The sequence below is a fragment of the Stegastes partitus genome, unplaced genomic scaffold, assembly GCF_000690725.1.
Source record: "Stegastes partitus isolate 25-593 unplaced genomic scaffold, Stegastes_partitus-1.0.2 Scaffold1428, whole genome shotgun sequence".
Classification (NCBI taxonomy): domain Eukaryota; kingdom Metazoa; phylum Chordata; class Actinopteri; family Pomacentridae; genus Stegastes; species Stegastes partitus.
The window spans coordinates 126461-152895 of NW_007579159.1; the positions used below are offsets into that span (position 1 = coordinate 126461).

The 26435-nt window shown below is 39.7% G+C and overlaps 2 protein-coding genes across 5 annotated transcripts; one reads left to right on the top strand and one right to left on the bottom strand.

The window, feature by feature from the left end:
• Nucleotides 1-789: 789 nt before the first annotated feature.
• Nucleotides 790-2704, bottom strand: dlx5a (distal-less homeobox 5a). Its single transcript, XM_008299518.1, has 3 exons — nucleotides 2143-2704; nucleotides 1560-1744; nucleotides 790-1311 (listed from the first exon to the last, which is right to left on the bottom strand). Exons 1-3 carry the CDS (start codon nucleotides 2498-2500, stop codon nucleotides 997-999), a joined length of 858 nt encoding a protein of 285 aa, XP_008297740.1. The 5' UTR covers nucleotides 2501-2704; the 3' UTR covers nucleotides 790-996.
• A 6384-nt stretch (nucleotides 2705-9088) lies between these two features.
• Nucleotides 9089-24008, top strand: ago2 (argonaute RISC catalytic component 2). Of its 4 annotated transcripts, none has more exons than XM_008299520.1 (20): nucleotides 9089-9333; nucleotides 10533-10580; nucleotides 12021-12216; nucleotides 12307-12427; nucleotides 12538-12719; nucleotides 13546-13682; nucleotides 13769-13903; nucleotides 14210-14297; nucleotides 14603-14750; nucleotides 14862-14981; nucleotides 15551-15673; nucleotides 15817-15950; nucleotides 16757-16941; nucleotides 17133-17292; nucleotides 17466-17556; nucleotides 17999-18202; nucleotides 18398-18532; nucleotides 18754-18855; nucleotides 20116-20315; nucleotides 20459-24008. In XM_008299520.1, the coding sequence occupies exons 1-20, from the start codon at nucleotides 9315-9317 to the stop codon at nucleotides 20565-20567; spliced, it is 2637 nt and encodes an 878-aa protein (XP_008297742.1). In that variant the 5' UTR covers nucleotides 9089-9314; the 3' UTR covers nucleotides 20568-24008. The 4 variants fall into 4 exon arrangements, with proteins under 4 accessions (XP_008297742.1, XP_008297743.1, XP_008297744.1 ...); XM_008299521.1 differs by having other exon boundaries at nucleotides 17999-18193; XM_008299522.1 differs by having other exon boundaries at nucleotides 12036-12216.
• The last annotated feature ends 2427 nt before the right edge of the window (nucleotides 24009-26435 follow it).

Below are 26435 nucleotides of genomic sequence, written 5' to 3' on the forward strand. Positions count from 1 at the left end.
AGGTAGTATAATAATAATAATAATAATAATAATAATAATAATAATAATAATAATAATAATAATAATAATGTTTTCTTGGGGGAATAATGTGTAATTATTCTAAAAAATGTGGCTTAATTTAAAAAATATGCATTATAATAAAACAACACCTATAAACCTGACTTTAATAACAATGCTATCAAGCTGATAAGCCACCACTGACATCCACAAACACAATAACAGCTTCTATAAAATATTATTGCAGCATTAAGATGATTTTCTGTGGAAATCACTGCAGTAATATTATAGGATAAATCAAATGCACTTCATGGAAACACCCGTATTTGATGAACTGTGATTATTATGGAAGGTTGAGACTGTGGTACATAGTAGCCATATTTTCTCTACAACAATTGCAACAACATTTATTTTCTTGCTTATCCTCAGTCACAAATTTATCCTTTAATTCTCCTTTTCCCCTCCATCGCAAATGTAGGAGTGCCTTGATATAAAACAGGGAGAAAAAAAGGGCAGATTTCTCACAAAGAATCAGATATTTCCCAGACAGTTATTAAGTTTGTCTGCGGAAAATCTGCAGACACAAACGACACAGTCTTTATAATGAAAATAAAAAATGGTGTCTGTGATGGCGGATAAAAATGATTAAGATTAGATGATTCATCTCTGGCTGCTGTGATTTACAACCTTGTGTGAAAATGTCACCTGAGGCTCACAAACATTATTCATGTTTGCGGTTCGTTTCTTTTCAGAGTGAATTAAAATATCAAGAGACTGCAGTGAGGCGGCAGGTTTCAAAGTTCCATTGTCCATTTAAACGTTTAATAGTCTTCAAAAATGCAATAAATTACATGCACACATTTACACATTTTACACGTTTCTTCTATGACTGTCATCAAATACATTGCATATTCCTCTGAAATTTGAACACGAGTCCCATAGAAGGAGGAGAAAAAAAAATTGAAATGAACAACAAGGGTTTGTTTTTTTTTCTTTTTTTCAATATAACGTCCCCGCTCCAAGAGCCAACGAGTGCTGTATCGAGTTAGGGTTCTGAAGGTGGGAAGTCATGGAGCTGCCGGCTGCGGTGTACCAAGACCCCGCGTTTTCCAAAAAGTTAGACGCCGTCGTGTTGATGTTTTGTGGCTGTAGGCTGTGCGGCCTGGAGGAACCCTGTGTGTCCCAGACGGCCGGAGACTGTGGAGAGTTGCAGGCCATGGGGTCGCTGGAGCTGGGGCTGTGCTCCGGGGGAAGCTCGCCGTTTTTCATGATCTTCTTCATTTTTGATCTTCTGTTCTGGAACCAAATCTTGACCTAAAAAAAAGAAGAAGAAGAAGAAGCAAAAAAAAAAAAAAAAAAGAAATTGTTAATATTTCACTCTACACCTCACAAATAGACTTAAAAGACGCACGTTGCGTAAATACGCACAAAGCAAAGCTCGCCAAAACAGGCAGTATTTTAATTTAAAGATATGTAAAATATTTAAAACGACACTACATGGCATGTCCTGCACTTTAAAGAGAAAAACGAATAAAGAATGATTTCTTAATCTCAAACCACACCTGTGTTTGCGTGAGTCCCAGCGAGGCAGCCAGCTCGGCTCTCTCCGGCAGCGCCAGGTACTGTGTGTTCTGAAACCTCCTCTGTAGGGCGGCCAGCTGGAAGCTGGAGTAGATGGTCCGGGGTTTTCTCACTTTCTTCGGCTTGCCATTCACCATCCTCACCTCAGGCTCGCTGATCTCTTTTTCTGTTCAAAATAATCGAAACAAGCATAAGCGTGTGTGCCAATTTGTCGATTGGTATTGTCTGAGAAAAGAACTTTTTGTGCGTTATCGTTTTGCTCACATCCCTTAAAAAATGGTATAAATCCAATTTTATGAACCAAATGTATTTAATTCCAGCCAAAAACGAAAGAACGTGCATTCTAATAATATCCTAAATGACCTAAATGAAGCAGTATTTGTATTTATTTCTTAGCTTTGGATTCACATGGCACATTTCTGGACCTTTTACGCAGAGGAACAATTTGAAGAAAAAAAAAACGCAGAAGAAAATGATCAAATTGAACAGAAATAAGCTGTAATTTGATCACCAACAAACAATCTACTTTCATTTAAATAAAAAAAACAGCATTCAGGCCCTTACCTTGTGGACTCGGCTGGGCTTGCACTCTGCTGTAAGTCCCGGCGTACTGGTGGTAGGCGGGGGTCGTGTACGAGCTGTAATCAGTGTAAGATTTTGTCGAGTAATTTCCAGCAGATCCGTTTACGCCCGGGTACTGGTACTGGTAGGCATTGAGAGGCTTCCCGTACGAGGTGGAGCTGGGCGAGCAGTAGCCGTGAGTGACTCCACCGGCGGGACTGTAGTAGCCAGAATCCGTGGCGGAGGATTCGGGTAAAGTAGGAGATTCCTGAGACGGATGGTGCATGGTGGAGAGTTGAAAGGAGCTCTGGAAGTCTGCGGGTTTCACACTCGGGATCCTCCGGTCGAAAACTCCAGTCATACTTCGCGAGGGAACGCGTGGATTTTGTTTTATTTAATTAGCAAATAATAATAATAAAAAAAACGAGACGGTTTGATTCCCCCAAAAAAGTGGTATGAAAACTACACTGGCATTGTTGCAGGGCTCTAAGGCCGTCGGGCTCTGCTGAAGACTGCAGCCAGCCCCGCAGCAAAGACTTGGTTAAATCCTAAATCGCGCTCTTACGCACTGCAGGGAGGATCTGGTTCCATTGGCCAAGGCGCACACAGACACAGCTACACCCAATTCACTCCGCCAGCTTTCTTATAAGGGGGAAACCACCCGGGCTATGAGGCTGCATTGTTGTGTTTTTACACTATCAATCAATGGGAGCAATTAAAGTGTCGCCAATCGCCGTTTTCAGCGGGATAAATTAGAGGGACAAAACCCTCGTTACCAAAAAGGCCTCTGCTGCAGCACTGACCGATTATTACGGTTCTCTTTATTAGGCTGTTCCTTATTTATGCATTTTATCAAAGCAGACGAAATGTTATTCTATTAACTTATTCAGGCACGAAGCATGGAATTAAACGCTTTAATTATCTCACATAGAGAAGAAATGATGGATAAAACAGAACTTTGCTTGATCATTGAGCTCATTTGTGATGATTTTTCGATTTTAATAGGCGAAATCTGATGGAAGCATCGCTCACATGTAACCCATGATCAAGCTAAACGATCAAAATATGAAATATACGATCAGCTGATGCATCATATTTAGGCTATTTCGGCCTAACAGGATCATTAAAGATTATTTTTTTTGTTACCTTATCCTTACAGTCTGCAGCCGAGCTAATCAATGCTCAGTCCCTCGGTGTGCACATTTAGTGGTGGACAGCGCCGACCAGTGGACGAACCGAGGGGCTGCACTGCAAACTTAATAGCAAACCAATACAGACACACTGTTTTGGCAATGAACCAACAGCTGATTAGTTTTTATCTCAGCTTAAAAGAGGTGCAGTTAAAAAAACAACAACACACACACACACACACACAAGGGCAACATGCTGTGACCGAAAGGTAAACTCTGTTAAAACACAAACTTAAATGAAGAAACAGAATAGTCCAAAAGGCTCAACAGGTGTGAAGATAGAAGGCACCAATAACTGATGTATTTAGATTTATACCGTGCCATATAGGAGACAATGTTATACATTATTATTCAAGGGCAGTATTGTTAAAAAGAAACACTAAAACTTCCTGAATTTTTTCATTTTGGAGCAAATCATCCTACCGCCTTATAAGCTCTCAACCCGACGTAATCGACATTAATTCCTTCCTACAATTTCCATAAGAAGAAGAATAAAGACTAACAAAAAACAGAAAGAGTGACTCCTTCTCAAACACAATGTGACCCTATGGGCTTATAATTCGACTGCCAACTAAAAATAAACTACATTATAGCTTGGATCCAGTGTCGTATTCCCACTGAAATGTTTGCAATAAACCAGTTACTTTTTGTGCAGCACGTACACGCCTACAGACACTCGCCAGATAAATAGTTACACACATGGAAATATTATAATAACCCGGACGAGAAAACAATTAAAACGGAATCTAAATCGTAACAGAAACAATTTGGTGTGAAGCCGATTTATTGCACTTTTTGCTTTTCTACTCGTTATATTGCTCTTTAGAATAATGTATTTTATTTTGTTCAAATAGGGACTGCAAGGTGGATTGGTGGTTAGCACCGTTGCCTCGCAGCAAGAAGGTCGCCGGTGAGGACACCTGGGATCTTTCTGCGTGAAGTTTGCATGTTCTCCCCGTGCAGCCACATAGTCCAAAAACATGTTGAGGTTAATTGGTGATTCTAAATTGTCCGTAGGTGTGAATGTGAGTGTGCTTGGTTGTCTGTCTCTAAGCGTAGCCCTGTGATAGACTGGTGACCTGTCCAGGGTGTCCCCTGCCTTCGCCCTAAGTCAGCTGGGATAGGTTCCAGCCCCCCGTGACCCTAGTGAGGATTAAGTGGTGTATAGATGATGGATGGATATTATTCAAATATTACAAGTGAATTTTGGTACAAGTCCCAAGCTGGATCTAATTGTCTGTAGAACTGGAGAAAAATACATCTGGTCTATATTTTAGTAGCCCTGTTTTCTCTGATTTGAATCACAATTTTACTTAGTTTTCTCTTTTCCGATCAAAATTCTACCTAGATTACAGTCGACATGTTCCTTGGCTCCTCTTCACGTGTATACTTGAGTATTCTGTGATTTTTGTTATTTTCTCCATTTACATGCACTATTTTATATCACTGACTTTTTTCTCTCCCACACTAAAAGAAGAGAATTGCTGGACCAACTTAAATGGATTGCTTTAAACAGTAACACACATTTGAATTAAGTATATTCAGATTAAGGTAATGTAATTGCTACTGGTTTAAGTTAGATTTACTTAGATTATTTGATTTATTTCAACTGAGAATTCATTATAAGGAATGTCAACTTAACGTTTTCGACCTTCCAGTTAAGATATTAATATTAGATAGTATGATTTTATCATGAGACGTAGCGCTCTCTTTTCTACTTAAAGAAAACAGCATTTAGGTTGCATTGACATCCTGATGTCAAATGCACAATGTTAAAAGGAGTAATGAACCTAGTTTCTGCACTTTTACCAAAATAAAATATGAGTCTAAAGGGACAAATTGCAATTTCAAGTTGATAGAATCCAACACCCATCACCAAAGTAGAAAGATAAACAAGATTCATTCAAAACTACAGCTCACATATATTTTTTACAAAACATAGTTTGTGTACGACCTGTCCAGGGTGTCCCCTGTCTTCGCCCTAAGTCAGCTGGGATAGGTTCCAGCCCCCCCGCGACCCTAGTGAGGATTAAGCGGTATATAGATGATGGATGGATGGATGGATGGATGGATGGATGGATGGATGGGTTGTGCAGTGCCTTCCCTATCCTCTCTCTCCCTTTACCTCTCTGCAGATATTTCTTTCTCTAGAGCTGCACAGGTCTGATCTGGACACAACAAACTGTTTATGATCTTGTTTGTTGGCTGTTTCTCTCTCCTATTAGTCTAAACCCCAACCATTCACGGCTCATGGCCGCCCTCCCTGAGCCTGGTTCTGCTGGAGCTCTCCTCCTGGTAAAAGGGGGTTCTTCCTCTCCATCATGACCAACATGCTGCTCATACGGAGCATAACGACAATTTGATATGTTGGCTTTTTCATGTACAATATTGTCAGGTCTTTGCCTTAATCTTTAGTCAGGTAGCTTCATAGAGTACATAACCTTGTCGTTTTTTAACCTTGACACTGAACTAAAAAGCTAAATTGTATTAAACATGAACATAATATTTGCATAAAATGTAAATATTCAAAGGAGTGCCATTTATTTGTATGATTAACAATATTGTAGGATTGTGGTTCCACAACTTAACATGAAGTTAGTCAAGTAAATTAGCCTTTTATATAATAGTAAAGTGTTTTAACCTTAATGCTTAAACAGGTCAAGCAAATTCAGCAAAGTTAATAACATTGTAGGTCCTTAACCATAACATTTAAGCCAGGTTTATTTGTATTATGTATAATATTGTAGAGTCTTAACCCTAATATCTAAATGATCCCAGTTAACTTTACATAATTACTCATATTGCAGGGTTCTAACCATAACACTTAAACATGTTAGGTTTATCTGTATGACTCATAACACTGTAAGGCCTTAACCTTAACATTTAAGCCAGGTTTACTTGTATTATGTATAATGTTGAAGGGTCTTAACCCTAATATTGAAATTAGCCCAGTAAACTTTGCACTATTATTCATATTACATGGTTTTAACCATAATATTTAAATACGTTAGGTTAATTTGTATTATAAATAATATTATAGGGCCTTAACCGCAATATTTAAACTTTTGAACACGGGTCTTATTTCCAAGCACTGCGGCTCAGTGTCTGTTGTTTTAAATGTGATATATAAATTACGATAAATGTCCACCTTCTCCAACTTTCCGTACACCTTCTTCTGCTTCTTACATATCAACAACTGAATAAGTAAATAAAAAAGAACCACTACCGACAAAAAAAACTTTCAAATTATTCACATTAGCTTACCTGGTCTGGTGCCCCGGAAACAGTTCTCCATGGCGAAGCCGGAATTACTTCCTGTGCTGTCTCACTTGTTGACCGGTTTTTATTATCTCGGTTTAAGGTTCGTGTTTTTATTGATCCAGGACAACACTTTCAGCCACATAATATGGCGTCAATTTGTGTTTTTAACTTAAAAAATGAAGAAAACCTTCTCTGTGGTTCTGATTCGATTTGAATTCGGAGAAACGCCGAGAGCGCGCAGCGTGCGTCTGACGTCACCGGAGAGTTTCCGCGCCAAGATGGTTCCGCCTCAGACTGGCTCATCTGGACTTTACCTGCTACCCGCTTATATCAGAGAAGTCTGTCCTGAAACCACACACAGGCGTTAGCCGACAAATTACTAGCCTGAAAAGTTGGAGAACTTCTCTCTCGTGTTCTCCCAGCAGCCCCTCTTCGTTTATGTCGGTATTCTAATCATAGCTATTAAGTACTTAGTAAGGACTTGAGTAGATTTCTTATAATTAAAATCCAGTTCAATCTCACCCTGTGCCCAGAGAAGTTTTTTTTTTTTTAAATGAAGGTAGTCGTAGCAATATCAAAGAGAATACACATTACTTATCTGTTCATTCTTTAAGCAAAATGCTATATCCACAAATCCAAATTTAACATCTCTAAATCTTAGCGTTCACTTTGAAAATGAAACGGAAAAAGGACAAAGAATTTCCTGGAGTTTTTTTTTTTTTGTAACTTGTTTATACGTTTTTTTCTGGTTAAATGAACTTAAAACGCTTTAGAACTTAAAAACATGAGTTCTAACAACTTGAGCCTTTTGATTGAATCAACAGCTGAGACTTCATTTAACTCTTTAATGTCTTCAGACCTGGCGACCACATGCATGGACATCACATTTTGGGTTACATTACCACAGTAGTTACATTTTTGTTTTATTTTATTATTATTTAATTTTTATTTTTTTGCTATTTTTTGTAGATATATTTTTTTATTTTTTTAAATACATTTTCTAAATATATTTTTATTTTCTTTATATTTTTAGTTTTTATTCCTCTTTGTTATTTGATCAGATCAAATAACAAAGAGAAATTTAAAAAAAAAATGCATATCATATAAGAGCTGGAGTCTTAAGAGGTTAAATTGAGCTTATAAGAAACAAAACTCGCATATATGCAGCGGCCCACGGATGCATTGTTGACAAAGGTCTGTGCTGAGTTCAGTTCCTACGCCCAAACACGTCTAACTTATCTCGCTGTAACTGGGAGCAGCCTCACAGATTATTTTTGTCCTGACTCTGGTCAAAAAGGACTTCAGTGTTAGATGAAGAAGGAACTCTTTAATAGTAGAAAATGTAAAAGGAAAGCAAATCTGTCTGTGATTATTGTCCATGTGACAAGTTGATTCAACTTAATATCTTGACTTTATTATACTTGCTTTCTCAAAGTGTGGTTAATGTAACTCAGTTTTACATAATTCTAACTTTTCCATAACTCATAAAACGATGTTGAACTAAGTAATCAACCAGAGTGCAGTTATCTTTCATTTTTAAGGCAACAGGGAAGCTTGTTTTTCGATAAACTTAAAACGTACAGTGCAAGCAATACATTAAGATTCTTTTTTTTCAACCAATATTAACAAGGCTAACAATAATAATCATGTGCACAACCTTAGATGTCTTTACGTGAATACATAATGTAATCTGGCATTATTCACCTCACCACTTTTGTATAAAGTACATTCAGTGCTGTTGGTTGCCCCACATTTACATCAATATAAACAGAAACATTGTCACTAAAAGCCAAATTCAGAATCAGAATATTTTGCCCAGTAGATTTTAACACATGCTTCACAGCAAACACTGACAAGTACAACATTTAAAGAAGAATAAAGAATAAATTTTTAGTGTTAAATTGAAAAAATAGCAAGTGTTATAAGAAACATGAGAAGCAACAGTTATAAGTCAAATGTCATATTTTTTATATAAATCTCTAGACTCTACAAAAGTCTTGCTTTTGTCTTGCACAGTTTGTTAATTCATAGTTGTTCTTTGCACTGAATGGGATTGCACCCAACTTTATTGGACTTTTTTTTTGGTATAATGACATTAAAGGATTCTGATTCTGAAGTCAAGTAAAAGCAAATGTAGCAAATCACAGCTATCATGAAATAAAGTAGTCATAATGGTATTTAGGTGAGACAGCAGTACAAACTTTGAACATATTTTTGCCTGTTTCAAGCTTTTGCAGCAAATTGCAAAGCTGCTTAACACAAAAATAGAATGGGAGAAGTTATGTACTCCAAACTGTAAATGATTCATGCAACAAACAGTACATTTGACACGTGATATGTTGTTTAATTTGCTCGCACTATTGCACTTCTTGAACTAAAAGGCAACGAAAGGGTGTATGCGCTGAGGTCTAGGCTGTGAATGAAAGTGACCAAAGACGTGAGTGCGTGGGAGGGAACTCTCTCGCCGCGCATGTCTGTTTCGGTCTCTCCGCTCTCTCTCGGCTCTGGTTTTGTGTGTTGGGGGGATGGGGCCGTGCCGAGGATGAGAGACTCCAAATATTTACCACTTGGCTAACTAAATATCTTTCTTTTTCGAACTGGGTTTCCTCCTTTGCTCTTGGACATATAAGTACTTTTTGGCCACGCATGAGTTTCGGCGGAATTCGGCCAAAATAAAGTGGACTATCTCTACGTCCACGACACACGCTTAAAAAAGTCGACAAAATGTATTCCTCTGCTGGAGGTAAGTGCTGCTAGCATTAGCATCGGCTAAGTGATGCAGCTAGCAAAATTTAACGCTCTAACTTAGTTGCTGCATTTTTCGCTTGCCTCGCAGCGAGCCGTTGCTAACACGCACACCGAGTGCCTGTTTCATTGAGCTAGTTATTAGAAAACTCAACGAAGCCTTTGGCGAAGAACATGTCGTCCCAGACTTAAGTGGAGGCATTAGTAACAGAGGCGAGCTTAGCTAGCGTGCAACAACAACAAGCTGCTGTTAGCCAAGTTAGCTTCGGCGGCACCTCGTTTTCCGAACTTGTTTTTAGTAAACTTTCCGGTCTAATTTAACGAAATAGGGCTCGACTGGCATGCGTTTTCTCAGCAAATGGTACCGTTGCGAACACGTGGATCATCATCTTGAGGGCTTTGCAGTCAAACACAAAGCACATAGTTAAAGCAGTATTCAGCGGCCGACCATGCAATCTAATCTCATCCACAATCTTAGCTATGATTAGCTTAACAGTGTCCAAGTCAAATTTGATCAATTCATTTGTGTGAAACTGCTTCGCACATCTTATACGTTACCTGACGCCGTCAAATGGCGTTGTCTATCCAACGCAAGACTTTATGACATTAAAGAATATAATCGAGAAGTATGTCCATGGAGTTTGGCTGAGGATGGACACAGTAGCAGTATAGTAGTGGACTCGTTGGGCAAGGACACACATTATTTTTTTCTTTTAGCAATGTAGACATCGTCATTTGGCTTTTAAAATTCGAGAGAGTAAAACAAAGAGCTGCAGTTCCCTCCAATGCAGTAATGGTTTTAGAGTTTGTTTTCTTTGTGCTCTTTGCAGACCTGAAATACGACTTGGTGTGGAGTCGTAGGCTATTACCATAAGAAAAGGGTGGCTTCAGCAGAGCTAGATAGCCAGCCTGCTTGATACCTTCTGTTTAGTCAGTGATAAGAGTCGCTCGATTGTGGACGGTGGTGCTGTGAAAGTGATAGGAGACGTGTTGAGAAAGAGCAAGTGTTTGCAATTGCTGTGAAGAATGAGTAGCACTTTGTACTTTCCTAACCTAAATCAAGAAATTGTTTTCAGCTTGTTTAACAGTAAGTTTACATTTCAGTCCGTTTGTTAAGTGTGTGTTTTAACCACTCTTTATAATTCAGCGTGTGTCAGACCAAGTGGATTTCTAACATGTAATTTTTGTCCTCTGCAGCTGCTGAGATGCTTGAGGGACCTCGTTCCTCTGGGTCAATAAGCTCTGGTAAGTTTTTCCCATATTTGGACTTTAAAGCCGTAAACTGGTCCCAGCACTGGTCCACTGTAATTGGCCACATTATAGTTTTTTACATCTTTTCAAGCATCACATCCGAAGTGCAATTTAACATTATGACTGAAATTGTCCAGAAAATAGGACACGGGTGAATTGGTGCCGTAGGTGAGATTCTAAAGACGGTGTCATTCTAGATAGCCAGTTTCCTTCTAAATGCACCTCATTCTGTGCTCAGAATTGCCTTGTACTTTTACACACTAAAGGGCTTTCATTAAAAGCCACCATACATTATGAGGTTTTTATGGGTGTCCTTCTGTTTGAATAAACAGAACTGGAGCACAAAGATAAGACGCCAAAGAGAAAGGAGTGTGTGCACGGACAGTCTGAAGTATCTGAAGTTGCAGATATGCTTTTGAAAAAGCATGTCTACTAGCGATGAAAGCTTCGTACGTCTTCCCCAGGAAGATGCAAAGCATGCTGACTCATGAAAAAAAAACACCTTTAAGGGCTTAAAAGAACAGACTGGTTCTGATTTGAAGCTGGGAAGGTTTCCGTCTTGAGCTGCATGTTAGTCGCTGACTGTTCTAGTTTTGTTAACATTGTTGACGGTGGCCATCTCACAGATATAGTTGTACTGCTGACTAGAACATATTAAATAGAATATACAGTATATTTAAACAGTCGAGTGAATCAGTCAGCTGGAGTTCCTAACAATCAGAACTATGCAGTGTTGTTTAAAGATTGTGTCTCTCCCTCCTAATATTTCTAAAACTTGCGAGCCAGGTGGAGGAACCATCTTAGTTAATGTGTCACTGAAACAGAGCAGTCATCCAACTGACTGCCTTGAAGTTATTCCATTTCAAGTTACTGGTGGAGTAATTTGGTCAGTACTCATTAGGGATACTCCTGACTCAAGCAAATGCCCATTTAGCTTCATAGTATATCACATTTTGGAATTTGTGAGGGATCGGCTCTTGTTAGAATGAAATCCATGTTGGTATAATTCAGGCCACATGTAATAGACTAATTGTCTGGCATGGCTGTGGACATTACGCAGAACTCATCCTGACTGGTTTTACTAGAGAAGTTTTACATCGATAATATTTGATTCATGTAACCATTCCTCATCGCACTGAACTCATGAATCAAACATGTTACCACACTTAGATTCACTTATAAATGCTGAGCAATACGTTTTAAACAGCTCTGTTTTCCAATATCATTCCAGTAATACCTAACTCAAGGTTAAAACATGCTTTTATGTTCTGTATGATCAACTTAGAAACACATTTTTTTTTGTGTGCAAGTCAAACAGTGCAGTTGTGTATGTAAACACAACTCTTATTTATGAGGTTATATACTACTGATAGGAGTCTGTCCGATGTCTGTATGGTGTGATCTTTACTTTTCTTTCTTTTTTTCCATCATTTGACCCCCCTGGCTCAGACCCCCCGTCTTCCCCAGTGCCAGAATATGTGTTCAAGCCACCGTCACGGCCAGACTTTGGCACCATGGGCAGGACAATCAAGCTCCAAGCCAACTTCTTCGAAATGGAAATCCCCAAATTGGAGGTCTATCATTATGACATCGACATCAAGCCTGAGAAATGCCCCAGGAGGGTCAATCGGTACGTCAGTGTCTATACTTCATCCACAGATCACTCAGGAAAATGCTCTGGGCCTAGTGGTAATTTACTTTTTTTTCATTTTGTTCTCAGTGAAATTGTGGAGCACATGGTCCAGCACTTTAAAACACAGATCTTTGGTGATCGAAAGCCGGTGTATGATGGAAGGAAGAACCTCTACACTGCCATGCCCTTGCCTATAGGCAGAGACAAAGTAAGTATTCTACAGGACAACTTAAATAAAATAAAACCTGTACTTTTTTTAGAAGAAAATGCATCAAAAAATATATTTAATAATTTTTGTTTTTTAAATTTGTCACAAAGGTGGAGCTTGAGGTGACAATTCCAGGTGAAGGCAAGGACCGCAGCTTCAAAGTATCTATCAAGTGGGTTTCCTGCGTTAGTCTGCAAGCTCTGCATGAGGCACTATCAGGACGACTCCCCAGCGTCCCCTTTGAGACTATTCAAGCCTTGGATGTCGTCATGAGACATTTGCCTTCGATGAGGTGGGTCGTTGTGTGGGTCGTCACTACCTGTTATTGTTCTGGCCCCTAAAATGATGTCTTCAAATCATTCTTTTGTAATGCACAACTAGCTTTCTGCTTGGAGTTGTCATATGACCACAAGGGCGGGGTGCTGTGTGAACATCTCAACAAAGAGACCTCATCAGTTCTGACTGACGAGACGGGCGGTCCACGTACTTACATCCTAAAGGAGCCATTGAAACCAAACTCAGGTGTTAATGGCCCCTTTAGCATATGAGTATCTGGCACTCCCAACTCGTCAGTCAGAACTGATCACGCCTCTTGGATGAGAGGGGAAACGCCTTCAAGGAACTCAAGTCCAGTTGCTACGAATAATCTACCAGAACATACAGGGAGATGGAGACTTGCAAAGTTGCAGGCAATTTAAGACCTCTGAATATATGAAAATCTGCTTGTACTATATGAGTAAATACACAGTTGTATGTACATAAACAGAGACCATGTTTATCTAAGGCCAAACATAGCATAATAAGGACATTGCTGAATGGTTTTCACTCGGCACTATTGAGTTTCTGCTACCTTCCATTCAGAGATTGGTTCCATTTGTTTCAATACTGTGTAACAATCAACTTGTACATGTGTCAAACTTGAAATAGATGGTATGCCTTGCTAAACACTTAATTATTTTCTGTCCAGTTAAGATTGTTATTGCATAGTAATGTAGTAGTGTAAATCTCTGTTGGGTTACATATCTTTGTGAAGGTTCTTTTGTTTTAATCAATTTGTTGAATAGTTTGTGTTCACGATTACTCAGAGGTCACCACTGACTGTTTTTTTTTTTGTGCAGGTATACCCCAGTGGGACGCTCTTTCTTCACTCCTTCAGAGGGATGCTCAAATCCTCTTGGTGGTGGCAGAGAAGTGTGGTTTGGTTTCCACCAGTCTGTCAGACCTTCCCTCTGGAAAATGATGCTAAACATTGATGGTAATTTTCACGCTTCTTTGATCAAAGTTGTATAAAGTAAAGCTGCTTCTATGAATCTAATCTATGTGTGCTTGTTTTGCTTGCAGTTTCAGCCACTGCATTCTACAAAGCCCAGCCTGTAATTGAGTTTATGTGTGAGGTCTTGGATTTCAAAAGCATTGAAGAACAACAGAAGCCTTTAACAGACTCTCAGCGAGTGAAATTTACAAAAGAAATCAAAGGTAAGGAAAATTGATTGATGCCTGGCTGTTGTTTACTCTTTTTTTTTGCAAAGAATGTGACTTATGACTTGATTGAAATTTAGTTTTAACTAATTAGTAAGTTAAAAGTCCTAAATGATATGAATCTGAAAATTGAGGTTTATGTCTGAATACTTTAAATGTATATTTTTTCATCCTTCTGTTCAGTTATATTTCTTGCTTGTGTTCTGCTCTGCCGATTGTCTATCATACATTTGTCACACAACCATTCAAAATCACACGTATTCATGAACCTCTGTTATTCTTATTTGTGATTCCTCTAATCAGGCCTAAAGGTTGAGATCACTCACTGTGGCCAGATGAAGAGGAAGTACAGAGTGTGCAACGTGACCAGAAGACCAGCCAGCCACCAAACGTACGAATGCTCTTTTATGCTCTCTTAAATCAGAACGTTGGGTGTTCTGTTTGTCGACATGAATATTAAATGAACAAAAATAATTGTGCTCCAGAAATGTGTTTTTACATAATTTGTCAAATGTAATGCCTCCAGGTAGAAAGATAACAGTCTGTGTACAACCATATCCTGACTTTTTGTTGTTGATGTGTCTTATAATGTTTGATACCAAATTTGTGACAAAGTGGTGTGAGGAGTCTCCCAGTGCCTGCAAATTCAAAAAGCTTCACAGGCATGCTGAGTGTTTCATTTGTTTATTCCCTTAGGTTCCCCCTACAGCAGGAGAATGGCCAAACTATTGAATGCACAGTAGCACAGTACTTCAAAGACAAGTACAAGCTCATCCTGCGATACCCCCACCTCCCATGTTTACAGGTGGGACAGGAGCAGAAGCACACCTACCTACCTCTAGAGGTAAGCATCACCAGCCTATTTTTTGTTTACAGCATTTACTTTTGGAAAAGTAACCTTTGGCACTATTGATTTTCTTCTAAACATGTTTTGTTTTATGTGGGGCCTCTCCAGGTGTGTAACATAGTGGCAGGACAGCGCTGCATCAAAAAGCTGACAGACAATCAGACCTCCACTATGATCCGTGCCACAGCCCGATCAGCACCAGACCGTCAGGATGAGATTAGTAAATTGGTAAGTTCTTGGGAGATAAATGTGTCCCACAGTTGTCTGCTCTGTGCCTTAAAACCATCAAAATCACAAACCTTAAAGGCTGCCGGGTTTCAAAACCTGAATTTCTACAAGTTTATCACAACAATGCGAGACAGAAGTATTTACATTCTGCCAACTGCTACGGAGTCAGGATTCATCAATAATGTTTGGCCAGTGGTGTTGGGCCAGTAGCAGACCTTGCCAAGATGGTAAACTTAGAAGCTCACCGGCTTTATCAGGCTACTGCTGGAAACATGACCAGAAAACAAAGGCAAAGTCTGAGTCATGGATGGTTGTAGTCGGCCACCAACACAACTCCTCAAAACATGAAACTATGGAACATGCACACATGCTGGCTGCTGCTGGCAACAGATATTCTTAAGCCACCAGTTGTTGGTAGTTTTTTGACCCAGTCAGTTGGAAAAGAAAAGGACAGAATACAAAATAAAAGAAACCTGAACAAATAATATTTAAAAGTTTAAGTTTGTTTAGGTTAGAGGTTAAGATAATCATATTTATTTCACCTGCTGTGTTTTTTTTTTCCTCCCCAGATGAGAAGTGCCAACTTCAACACTGACCCTTACGTTCGTGAATTTGGAGTAATGGTGAGAGATGAGATGACAGAAGTGAATGGCCGCGTCCTGCAAGCACCTTCAATACTGTATGGAGGCAGGGTAAGTTGAATGCTAGTTTGGATGTGTTGGTGGCTGCCTGGAGCACGCAGGTCGCCGCAACACAGTTCATTTATCAAGTTTTCATCGGAGTAACTTCATTGTGTGTACAGCATTAACACGGCTGGTGTCATTACATTTTGCAGAACAAAGCAATAGCCACACCAATCCAGGGAGTGTGGGACATGAGGAACAAGCAGTTCCACACTGGTATCGAGATCAAAGTGTGGGCCATTGCCTGCTTTGCCCCACAGAGACAGTGCACAGAACTCTTGCTCAAGTAAGTGAGATACATGAACTGTGTCTGCTCCAACTTGGTGCAGATGTATGTAGATGTATGCGCACCATCATTTTGATTTTATAGCAGTCAGCTTGTAATCACAGACCAGGTAGTGGTGACACATTAAGCATAGTGTAGGGGCTGAAACATGGTGTATAGAAGCAACAGAGGTAGAGAAACAAAGATGCATTGAGCTTATTGGACTTTGTGTCTCTTCATATTTCTAACTCAATGCAGTGTGTTAGTTGGAGTTTCAAATGCTACAGCCAAAAACACAGCAACAGCATGAAGTGTTCTTATCATGTTTTTTTTGTTTGTGTTTCTGTTCTTTTTTTCCCACAAACGTCACGATAACCCAGTTTGCCCAGTCTTTCCCCGTACAAAGGTAGCTCTGTGGGGGTGTTGGAGCACATGTTAACTATGTACAGCTGTGCCATGTATTTATAGTGCATAAGCCAGGCTTTATCTGCTGCCTGTGTGACTGGCAGGCCCCGTTTTATCTAGGTCTGCAGCACTAAACATAATGTTGCTAATAATATATTCTAAGTAAGTGTTGAGTTAAGAAAAGCATTTAGGTGGTTGGATTTAAAAATGGGGGTATCTCAAATAGGTAGGTTGGTAGTGCAGGAAAAACATTTCACACTATTTTAAATGTTTAAGCCCTTGTCCTACTTTTGATTTTGCTTTGATCTTTAAATTGCTCCTTACATTCAGAGCTCTAATAGTAGTTGAGTCGCACAACCTAAACTGCTATAAAATTGCTAAACCTCACTAACCTTTAACTAATCAAGTTCTTCATCTCTCAGAGCTTTCACAGATCAGCTGAGGAAGATCTCTCGTGATGCAGGGATGCCCATCCAGGGTCAGCCTTGCTTCTGCAAGTACGCCCAGGGAGCTGACAGCGTGGAGCCAATGTTCAGGCACCTCAAGTACACCTACCAGGGCCTACAGCTGGTGGTGGTCATCCTGCCGGGGAAGACACCAGTCTATGGTGAGGGACCCATATAAAATACATTTTTCTTACACTTTCACATTGCCAGAGCAGTCGACCTAACCGTCCCCGCCCCCCAAAATGGCTGTAATCAGTCAGTGTATCTCTGTGCATTTTCTGTCAGGAACACAGAACACTACCTGATCATGTTCAAGTAAGAGTAACTCCTGATTGTCCTGATGTGTTTGTAGCTGAGGTGAAGCGTGTTGGGGACACAGTACTTGGCATGGCCACACAGTGTGTGCAGGTGAAAAACGTTCAAAAGACAACACCTCAGACGCTCTCCAACCTCTGTCTGAAGATCAACGTCAAGCTGGGCGGCGTCAATAACATCCTCCTCCCGCAGGGCAGGTGAGTGGAAATACCGCTACAGTCAAAGTTTTAAATTATTTTTGTAGATTCATGTCAAACATTTCTAAGAATTCTCATCATAATAAAAATGAGATGTTTACTATTTTCCATCACTGCTAAAGCCATTTCTTAGAATTTTGTCTGCATCTCTTAATCTGTGTTTTTTGTTCCAGGCCATTGGTGTTCCAACAGCCAGTGATCTTCCTTGGTGCAGATGTGACTCATCCACCTGCAGGAGATGGAAAGAAGCCTTCCATCGCTGCTGTAAGTAACATCACACCACAGCAAGAAGGTCAACCCTTCACAGAACACTTTAATTGTAAAGAGTCAGTGTAAAAAAAAAAAAGCCCTCTTCATCTTATTATTTTTTTTTGCTGCTTTCGCTGCCTGGACAGACACAGAGCCACATTACTCATTATGTTTGCTTAAATGTGACCTTCACAATTTGAAATGTATTCTACACCTTGACATCACTACCTCAAAAAAAAGTGAAATACAAAGTGAAGTGTGGCTTTGTTCTCAGAGCCATTGCTTTATCCAGCTGTAGTCTGCAGGCCTAAAGCAGAAGTAGTTTTTTAGAGGGTTAAGTGCATGTGAATAAATTCCCCATTTCACTTGGGTTGTTAAAGATGGATCACCTTTTAATGGCAACATTGTGATTTGGATCTATTCCTTCAGTTTAGTAATATTTTCTTTTCCTTTTTAGGTGGTTGGTAGTATGGATGCCCATCCCAGTCGATACTGTGCCACAGTGCGGGTGCAGCAGCATCGTCAAGAAATCATCCAGGACCTGGCCACCATGGTGAGGGAGCTGCTCATCCAGTTCTACAAGTCCACCCGCTTCAAGCCCACCAGAATAATCTACTATCGAGACGGCATCTCCGAGGGCCAGTTCAACCAGGTGATACTTGTCAGTGATGATACAGATTCATGTAAATTACAATTAGACAGTCAGATTATGTGAACAGTTTTATTCATGCAGTGCTTACTGTTAATGTCTAACCTTCTGTATCAGTGTAAATTTAGTTCATGTCAAATTTGGCTTAATGAATATGCATTCTTTTTCTTGTTCATCTTTCACATCTTTTGAATTTGTTGCTTGCAGGTTCTTCAGCATGAGCTGCTGGCGATCCGCGAGGCCTGTATCAAGCTAGAGAAGGACTACCAGCCTGGTATCACCTTTGTGGTTGTGCAGAAGCGACACCACACAAGACTGTTCTGCATGGACAGAAACGAGAGGGTCAGTATTGTATCATTGGTATGGAGGGGAACTGTATATGTTGAATAATGAGAGAGTGCATACAAGTTTGAGAAATACACAGTCATTTTTTTTTAAAAATTGGCGATTACTTTGTGAAAATTTTTCATAAAAGGAGTGTCATTTTAAGTGGTCCTCTCACAAGATTAGGTTTGTAATCTAAATGTGTGATTTTACATCCCCTGCTGTGTGGATTTTTACAGGTTGGGAAGAGTGGCAACATTCCAGCAGGCACCACGGTGGACACCAAAATTACTCACCCATCAGAGTTTGACTTCTATCTTTGCAGTCATGCTGGCATTCAGGTAAGAGATGAGTTATGATCAGCATGAGTCAAGTAGAACTTTATTGTCTATGAGGGTAACTGTCGTGCAACAGCGATAACCCAAGGTCAGAAACATACAAGGCAATGATATTGCTTTTTATTATACAACATATTGCCCCTACAATCAAAGCTTAGCTTATTTATTCAATAAAATGTAGTCAAGTACTTAAATGACTGAACTTTCTCTCTATCCTGACCATTGTTGTTAGTTTTGACAAGCTTGGCTGGATAAAACTTGTACACATATCCTTGATCTTTGCAGTATTTATTCTAAAAAAGCTTCCCGACACCATTTTGAAAAATGCTGTCTTGTCAAGGCCACAGCTTCTTCGAGCATTACAGTGTTTAAAAGTATTCACAATACTGGGTTGAAAAGGACGAGACAGATTGACTGGAATTCATGTTTTCTGCATGATTGACGAAACAGTTGCGCTGCTAAAATCGTGCACGACAAATCTTGAATAAAACATAATAAACTCCTGCACCAGAGCCAGATCTAATGAAAAGCCTTCCATAACTACTCTTTTCACCATGTCATGGTTCTGACGCAGTGTCAGGATGAGCCTTAACTTTTATTGCTTACTTTGTATTCAGCCTTTTGACTGTAGCCCAGTTGAGCCCTCCTCTTTTCACATTTATTGCCTTTTCCCAAAACATTGAGCTCATTGCCTAATGCACTTTTTTTTCTTATTTAATAACACTTTAAACTCTTTTCTTACTCAGGGCTTGCTGTTTAGATAGATTTTTATCAGTGCCCTCACAATATGATACCCATGAAACGACCAGTTATGTGAGTTTGTTCATGTCCCGAGATGATCAATGAACTCCTCTTACACAGGAAATCCAGAAAGCCTTGCAGTGTCAATTTACCTGCTCTGGCCAGAGTTTCACCTGTGTGGTGAACGCTCCTTCCCACTGTAGCCTTGTGCGATATGCTTGAATAAGCTCAGTTGAGAGGCAGTGCTGTAGTTAGTCTTCAGGTGAAACTAAACCACATGTAAAGGCACACCAAAGCTACAGAAAGTCTCTGGTGTATAGAATCTTGTTAGACTGAGAGCCAGCATTCAGCCAGGTAAGATGCCAGCCACAGTCTACACACTGCTGCTAATCTGCTTTGTGTGCGTTTGCTTAAGGAGTCCACTACTAAACTACAGAGTAAAAGTTTGCCATGCACCTGTGTTTCATAAATCTTCTCATAAACACAAGTGCTAAACCTGTCATCCATTATCACGTCTGGCAGGGAACCAGCAGGCCGTCTCACTACCACGTGCTCTGGGACGACAACCACTTCTCTTCAGATGAACTGCAGGTCCTCACCTACCAGCTTTGTCACACCTACGTGCGCTGCACCCGGTCAGTTTCCATCCCAGCACCAGCCTACTATGCCCATTTGGTGGCTTTCCGGGCTCGCTATCACTTGGTGGACAAAGAACATGACAGGTGAGGAGGAGAGCATTTACCCTTCCAAACATTTATTGTCTTAGCAGACAACCTTGTACATAATTTAATGAATAATCAAGCCTTAACACATGCTCATGACAGCTATACAATGCGTTTACCCATCTGCAATTTTCTCTTTCCAGTGCTGAGGGCAGTCATACATCAGGCCAGAGCAATGGGCGTGACCACCAGGCCCTGGCCAAGGCTGTTCAGATCCACCAGGACACCCTACGCACCATGTACTTTGCCTGAGAGCACACAACCCAGGTTGGCGTGGGTGAGACCCAACTGATGGAACACACTACCCCTCGCTGTCTCACTGTCAGCTGTAGATAGCATCACAGTGGTTTCACATCGTGATCTCCCTACCTAACAAACCTGTCAGTTACAACTATGTCTACAATTGTACTTCAGCCCTGAAACCCACCAAAACCAAACCAGCTATTAGACTGTAAGATGCAAAAGAATCCCTCTTTCTTGAGGAGCTGGAAGAGGTTTTATTTACATGTTTTGCATTAGTGTGCATTCGTATTTGTTGTAGGGAATTATGTTGCAAAGTATGAAAGGAAATGGTAACGTTTTTACACTGACAGAAGAAATCTACCATTTCCAAACTAGTGGGCTGTACCAGTAAACAGTGGAGTGGTTAAGGATTTAGAAGAAGCGACTCACCCTCTTCCTCTTTTTTTGGTTTGTTCGAGTCTTGGTGCTTGAAGGGAGAAGGAAAAATCTAAAGATGAGGGGGTCCATTCACTGTTTATATGCCTAACGATTTAGTCCTCTGACAAACATTTATTTATCAGCCAATCAAAGCAAAGTGCACTGACCAGAATGGGTACTTCAATCAGGACAAAAGTACTTAATATATAGAGGGTTGTGTGTGATTTTTTTTTTTTTTCTTTTTTCACATAGGGCACTATGTGATTAAAAGTGCCATTTGAGACCATCTTTTTGTTGTCACTTCTATGTAAAACTATGAATTAGTCGGCCCACGTCTGCTGGGTTTTCAGTATTTGTCCTTGATTGACACCGATGACCATTTTATGCCAAATCTGGTGACGACTACAGGATTCTTTGCATCAGATTTGTTCAACCCTTGAACCAACACTTTGTAGTGTTTAGATAGAGATTGCGAGAACAGCAATTTTATCCTCCTCTGCCCCACTTATTAGCCTGAACTGATAAAGTTGCGACAGTAACCTAATTCTCACACAGAGAAATATTGGGACTGGCTCCCAACAAGGACACCTTTCTAATGTATTCTGAGCCGTGTTAATGAAAGACACATGATGTAGAAATCACCGTAGAGGGGAACGTAATGAAATCTTTTCAGTTCCCTTCTGTTTTTATAGTCTTTTTTTTTTTTTTTTTTTGCAATGAATATGCATGTAGCTGACTCATGTTCTAGACATTTAGGCATTTGTGATAATTGTTTCTTTCTTCCTTTATACACATCAACCCTATTTCTATTTTTCAATGTATATAGCAGCAGCAGCAGGATAGTGTTTTCTGCAGCGTCATTGTCGGAGCGGGATATTTGTGCGGCTTCTCGATATCCAGGCATTCGGTACAGCGGAGTGAAAGCTGCAACGTTTTAGATTCTAACTGATCGAAATTCCCTTGAAAGAACCTCTTTAATATAGTGTTTGCTCCGCGAATCGGGAGCAGCAGTCATCGCACAAAAGCTTGGGTTTTATGCAAATGACTTTTTGTGAGTCTTTATACTATATAGTAATGTTGGTAATAAGGTATATTTTGAATAAGCTTTCAGTGGAGGCTGCTGAAAAAATGATAGAGAATTTTTTAAAAAAGACTGGCCCACATGTAGTCTAAATTAACACTGTCTATTTGTATACAGATTTAAAATGCAAATGTTCTCTTGCCTTCTAAGACTGTTAGTCTTACTAATAAACATTATTACATAATAATAACATCCCACCTAAGTTTTACTACTAAGTTAAGCTGGCGAATGTTCACATAGTCTTGATTGGAGGCGAGTAGTCTATATTTTCTAACTATGCATCGTTTTTAACCAAGAGATTTAGCAGTGGGATATCTCACCTGAATTTGGGTCATTTATAGATGTAGATAATCAGGGCTTTTTATGTTGTTTTTTTAGCATATTGCATTTAGTAGCGTTTCTTAGGGCTTATCGGCGTCTTCATGCCTTTCTAACGGGATGAAGTATTGATGTGGTCATTTGTAACATTGTAGATTTTCTAGCCTAAAAAAATTGGCTGCATCCTTTGTAACACACAATCTTTCCTAGCCAAACAAGATTACAAACTTTTACATGATTAATATTCCAAAAAAAAAAACACACAAAAAAAAAAAACAAGATATGGAAGCACAAAAAAGGACATCTTGATTCTAGGTGCTAGAAGTTTTCACTGTAAACCACCTTAAATCCTCACTGGACTGGTCCACAAGGCTTTTTAGTTGTACCGCTAAAAAGATGCTTCATCATTTCGAGGATCTTTTCTCTCCCTTTGATGACCTCCTTTTACGTTTCCCCCCCCTTTTTACTCGTTACCTGTAAAGCAACTAGAAATCCGACTGACTGTGTTTGTGGGGCATTCTGAAAAAAAATCATGTACTTGATATTTACTGTTATGATGTCAATATTGTTCTTATCGGTGCTGGTCTCACAACATGTAAATTTGGATGCACTTTTGATAGCAGAACATTTGGTATGACTTCTTTTAGACGTGTGTTCCTCAATTGAAGCGGGAGGCTCGGCCATATTGTGCGACACTGGTGTAATTGTATAGAAATGGCCGTGTGTTCTACCTCTTGTTACCTGTTTTAAGTGTTATGGTAACGTCACACTGCTGGTCATTTCTGTATAATTACCCCTGCTATCTATCTAATTGGCATTGTTTGAGTCTTGCATTGACAGTAGAAGTTTTAAACGCTTGGTGTGCATGATGGTGAACGCGCTTTTTTCAGTTTTTTTTTTTTTCTTAGTTTTAGCTCAAACTGATGAGAGAGAATGTGTTTTTTTTTTTTTTTTTTCCTTGTATGAGTTTTGAGTGCTGAGCTGTACGACCAAATTCTTGAACTGTGTTTGTACCTACACACAGCTTTCCCTGCTTTCTTTCCTTTTTACTCTATGCACCACTAGAATGACAGACGTTTGGTTTTCCACCCGAGCAGTGTAACAACAATTGCAAAGCCCACATCTGCCACAATCATTGTGCGTCCTTGCGCAGGACAATGAACCCTAGTGATGCTGTTATTCAGATGGAGAATAAAAGTTGCCTGAAACAGCTCACAGGACGCCTGTTGGAATCAATGTGAACAGATAAAGATGTGTAGGTGTTTGAGGATGTGAATCTCACCACAAAAACATTTACTTCTCTGTACAGTCATGCCTGTAAATTCTTAACTTAAACAATACTTTTTGTTCTGATCTGGTCACAATGGATCAACGATTCTTACATTTCAGGAGAAGCCTCTGTTTGGCTCTCTGTTTGGAAGTCCTTGTCTCTGTGAATGCCGGCTTTTGTAATTTGGCCACAAGTATTCGAAATGTTCTGACTGTGTTCTGAATTTAGTGTATTGGAGAACACAGAAGTGACCTATCATGAATTGCTAAACTTAATACCTGGAACATCACAGACATAAAAAAAAAAAAAAACAAACTACCTGGCTTGGAAACTTGTAAGGCCTAATAAAAGAGATGGGTTTGTACTTGTTGTTACTGCTTCACTGCTTTCTACATTACCTATACCAGCACCTTATAATACCAGATCAGAATGGCATTGCTTTTCCTGGACATAAAACTCAAATATTTCATTATGTTTTTTTGCACTAAACAAGAATGGACTTCGTAGCTATTCATGCATTAAGAGTATTTATCAGGGGCCAGACTGGCAGCCTCTATTTTTTCTGTTTAGTTTTTTTTAAAAAAAGCATTGGTGGCTCTTCAAAACACAACATGCACAGCCAACAGGAGTCTCCATGTGTGCGCTCGCCATTCAGAGATAGGCAGCAGACCAGCTGATCGGGAGGGATTCTGTCCAGCCAACCAGCATTCAGCGTGTCACTTTTCAGAAATATCCTGAGGCCTTTAAATGTTTAACGAGAGAGTGAAATTTGTAGTCGAGTGGGTGGGTTGCCTTTGTACACTGATGATGAGAATTTAAAAAAAAAAAAAGGTGCTTTATGCAAAAACAAACTGACAGGTGTTGAAAGGAGGTGATTGGCTGTGGCTCGTAGGGTTGTGTTTTTTTTATTGCGATCACTTCTTGTTGGATGCCAAAGTGCTGTGTGAGGATAAACTGTGCTGGAAGGTTCGACATGGTCCCTGTCCAAGACTGCAAAGTGCATATGAAATCATACTTCAAACAAGGCCTCTGTGTGTCAAACACCACCGTAAACTATACATATCAGGACTCAGAAGAGGCTTTTTCCTTTTTAAATCATGTTCGTCATCGTGAGTTAAATCAAGAATGTTTATAAAACAAATACTCCTAGCCTGGATGAATGAATGTGGCACTGTTTACAAGTGAAATGGTGCACAAGGTGCTTAGTAAGGCATTCAGAGATATTACAGGATACCTTTTTTTTCTTTTTTTTTTTTTCTTAGACATGTAAATTAAATGCATACATTCACCTCAGTTTGGCTGTTCTTCCGTTATCTTTTAGAGTGGCCAAAACCTGGCTAAAGCAGGTTCTAGAAACGGCTGTTTTGTAAAGTTATCGGCATATCATAATAAGCTAATTGAATCAGTTCGTTGTATTTTTCAAAATAGCAGCTTTTCCTTTTTTTTTTAGGTGTATGTAAATTTTAGGTTGAAAGAGGCTGAGACAAAAAAATTTCTTCAAGTCTAACGATCAGCCTGTTTACTTTTTTTTTTTTGATTTCGAATGGTCTTGGAATAAAAAGATATGAAGCAAAGCAACAACCAACACATGACATTATTCCTCACCATGACCCTCTGTACAGTAACGTCTCTCCTTTCTGCCGCTTATCCGTCTCTTGTAGAGAAACTATTGCTGATATAAAGAAATCTCTCGTAGAGTAGAGCCTATTTTCCTAGCTCCAAATAATAACGATGAATGTAATTAGAGCCTGTGTGGTTTGTATTATTGTATAGGCTTATCCATCCAGTACATTTATACTCATCTTTGCTTCTCGTGTACAGCCTTCTTCTTTTTTTGTGTGTGGTGTTTTTCTCTTATTTATAGGCTTTAATAGGTTTCGGAAAGTATTATTTTCTTCTTTAAGATCTCATTGGTTTAGACGATACCCACATCACAGCTGATCTTTTGACCGATTAACACGAGATACACAAGTCTACAGCTGAGATGTCTGTCTCTGGATGTTGGCTACTGTAGACGTTTCACACTGGTGCAAAGAGTAGTCATCTTTTTTTTTTTGTTTTTGTTCTGGCGAGGTGCCGTAACACAAGAGCAGTGTGTGTAGATATATATATATGAGATGGTTGCTTAGGTGTGTGAGCTTGTTTGCTGTTAGATTTTTGGCTCTCAGTCTGATATTCCCTGTCCAGCCCTTGCAGAGTTGTTCCTTGTAAAATCTTCAAAGTCCTTCCCGACTTTGGCTTATTGAACTCCTTAGCGCAGTGCCACATGAAGAAGCTTTGAGTGTCGCTTGTGTTCCTTACTTTCGTCAGGTGTTTTACTACGCAGCTGTTTTTCTGGATTTATAAATGACCGTCTATGATTCACATAGCACTCGACCGGCTCCAGCGGGCATAATTTTCCTGTTCCTATTCTTAGATAAACTTCTCTGATGCGTCAGACAGTTGTCGCGCCAACGTCCCACCCGATTACCTTGTATGACGCCAGCGTGGTGTCCACAAGACCCTGGCGGTCAAAGTTTGCCGATATTGTTTTTTTTTTTTTTAGTCTCAATTACTGAGTACCAATTCAAATGAGATACCTGAGGAGCAAACCACCACCCCTCACGTCTACCGGACGCAGTTTGAGCGTCTTTAAGCCATCAGTGTAGTTGAAAGTTGCATATACACTTCAAATCTGTCAACTCATTGAATTACGTTGAGACATTTATCGTCTCAAAGGAATGAATCCAAAAGTATTTGGTGAACCCAATAGTTTTCCTGTCAACCATGGATTTGTGTGGCTAGTTTTTTC

What these genes read in the sequence shown, in the direction of transcription:
- dlx5a (XM_008299518.1), bottom strand. Translation starts at nt 2,500, where the DNA reads ATGACTGGAGTTTTCGACCGGAGGATCCCGAGTGTGAAACCCGCAGAC. An exon ending in AGCCCAGCCGAGTCCACAAG is followed by an intron (nt 1,745 to 2,142) that starts GTAAGGGCCTGA and finishes TATTTTGAACAG; the next exon opens with AAAAAGAGATCAGCGAGCCT. An exon ending in TGGGACTCACGCAAACACAG is followed by an intron (nt 1,312 to 1,559) that starts GTGTGGTTTGAG and finishes TCTTTTTTTTAG; the next exon opens with GTCAAGATTTGGTTCCAGAA.
- ago2 (XM_008299520.1), top strand. An exon ending in AGACATTTGCCTTCGATGAG is followed by an intron (nt 12,720 to 13,545) that starts GTGGGTCGTTGT and finishes TTTTTTGTGCAG; the next exon opens with GTATACCCCAGTGGGACGCT. An exon ending in GGGGAAGACACCAGTCTATG is followed by an intron (nt 16,942 to 17,132) that starts GTGAGGGACCCA and finishes ATGTGTTTGTAG; the next exon opens with CTGAGGTGAAGCGTGTTGGG.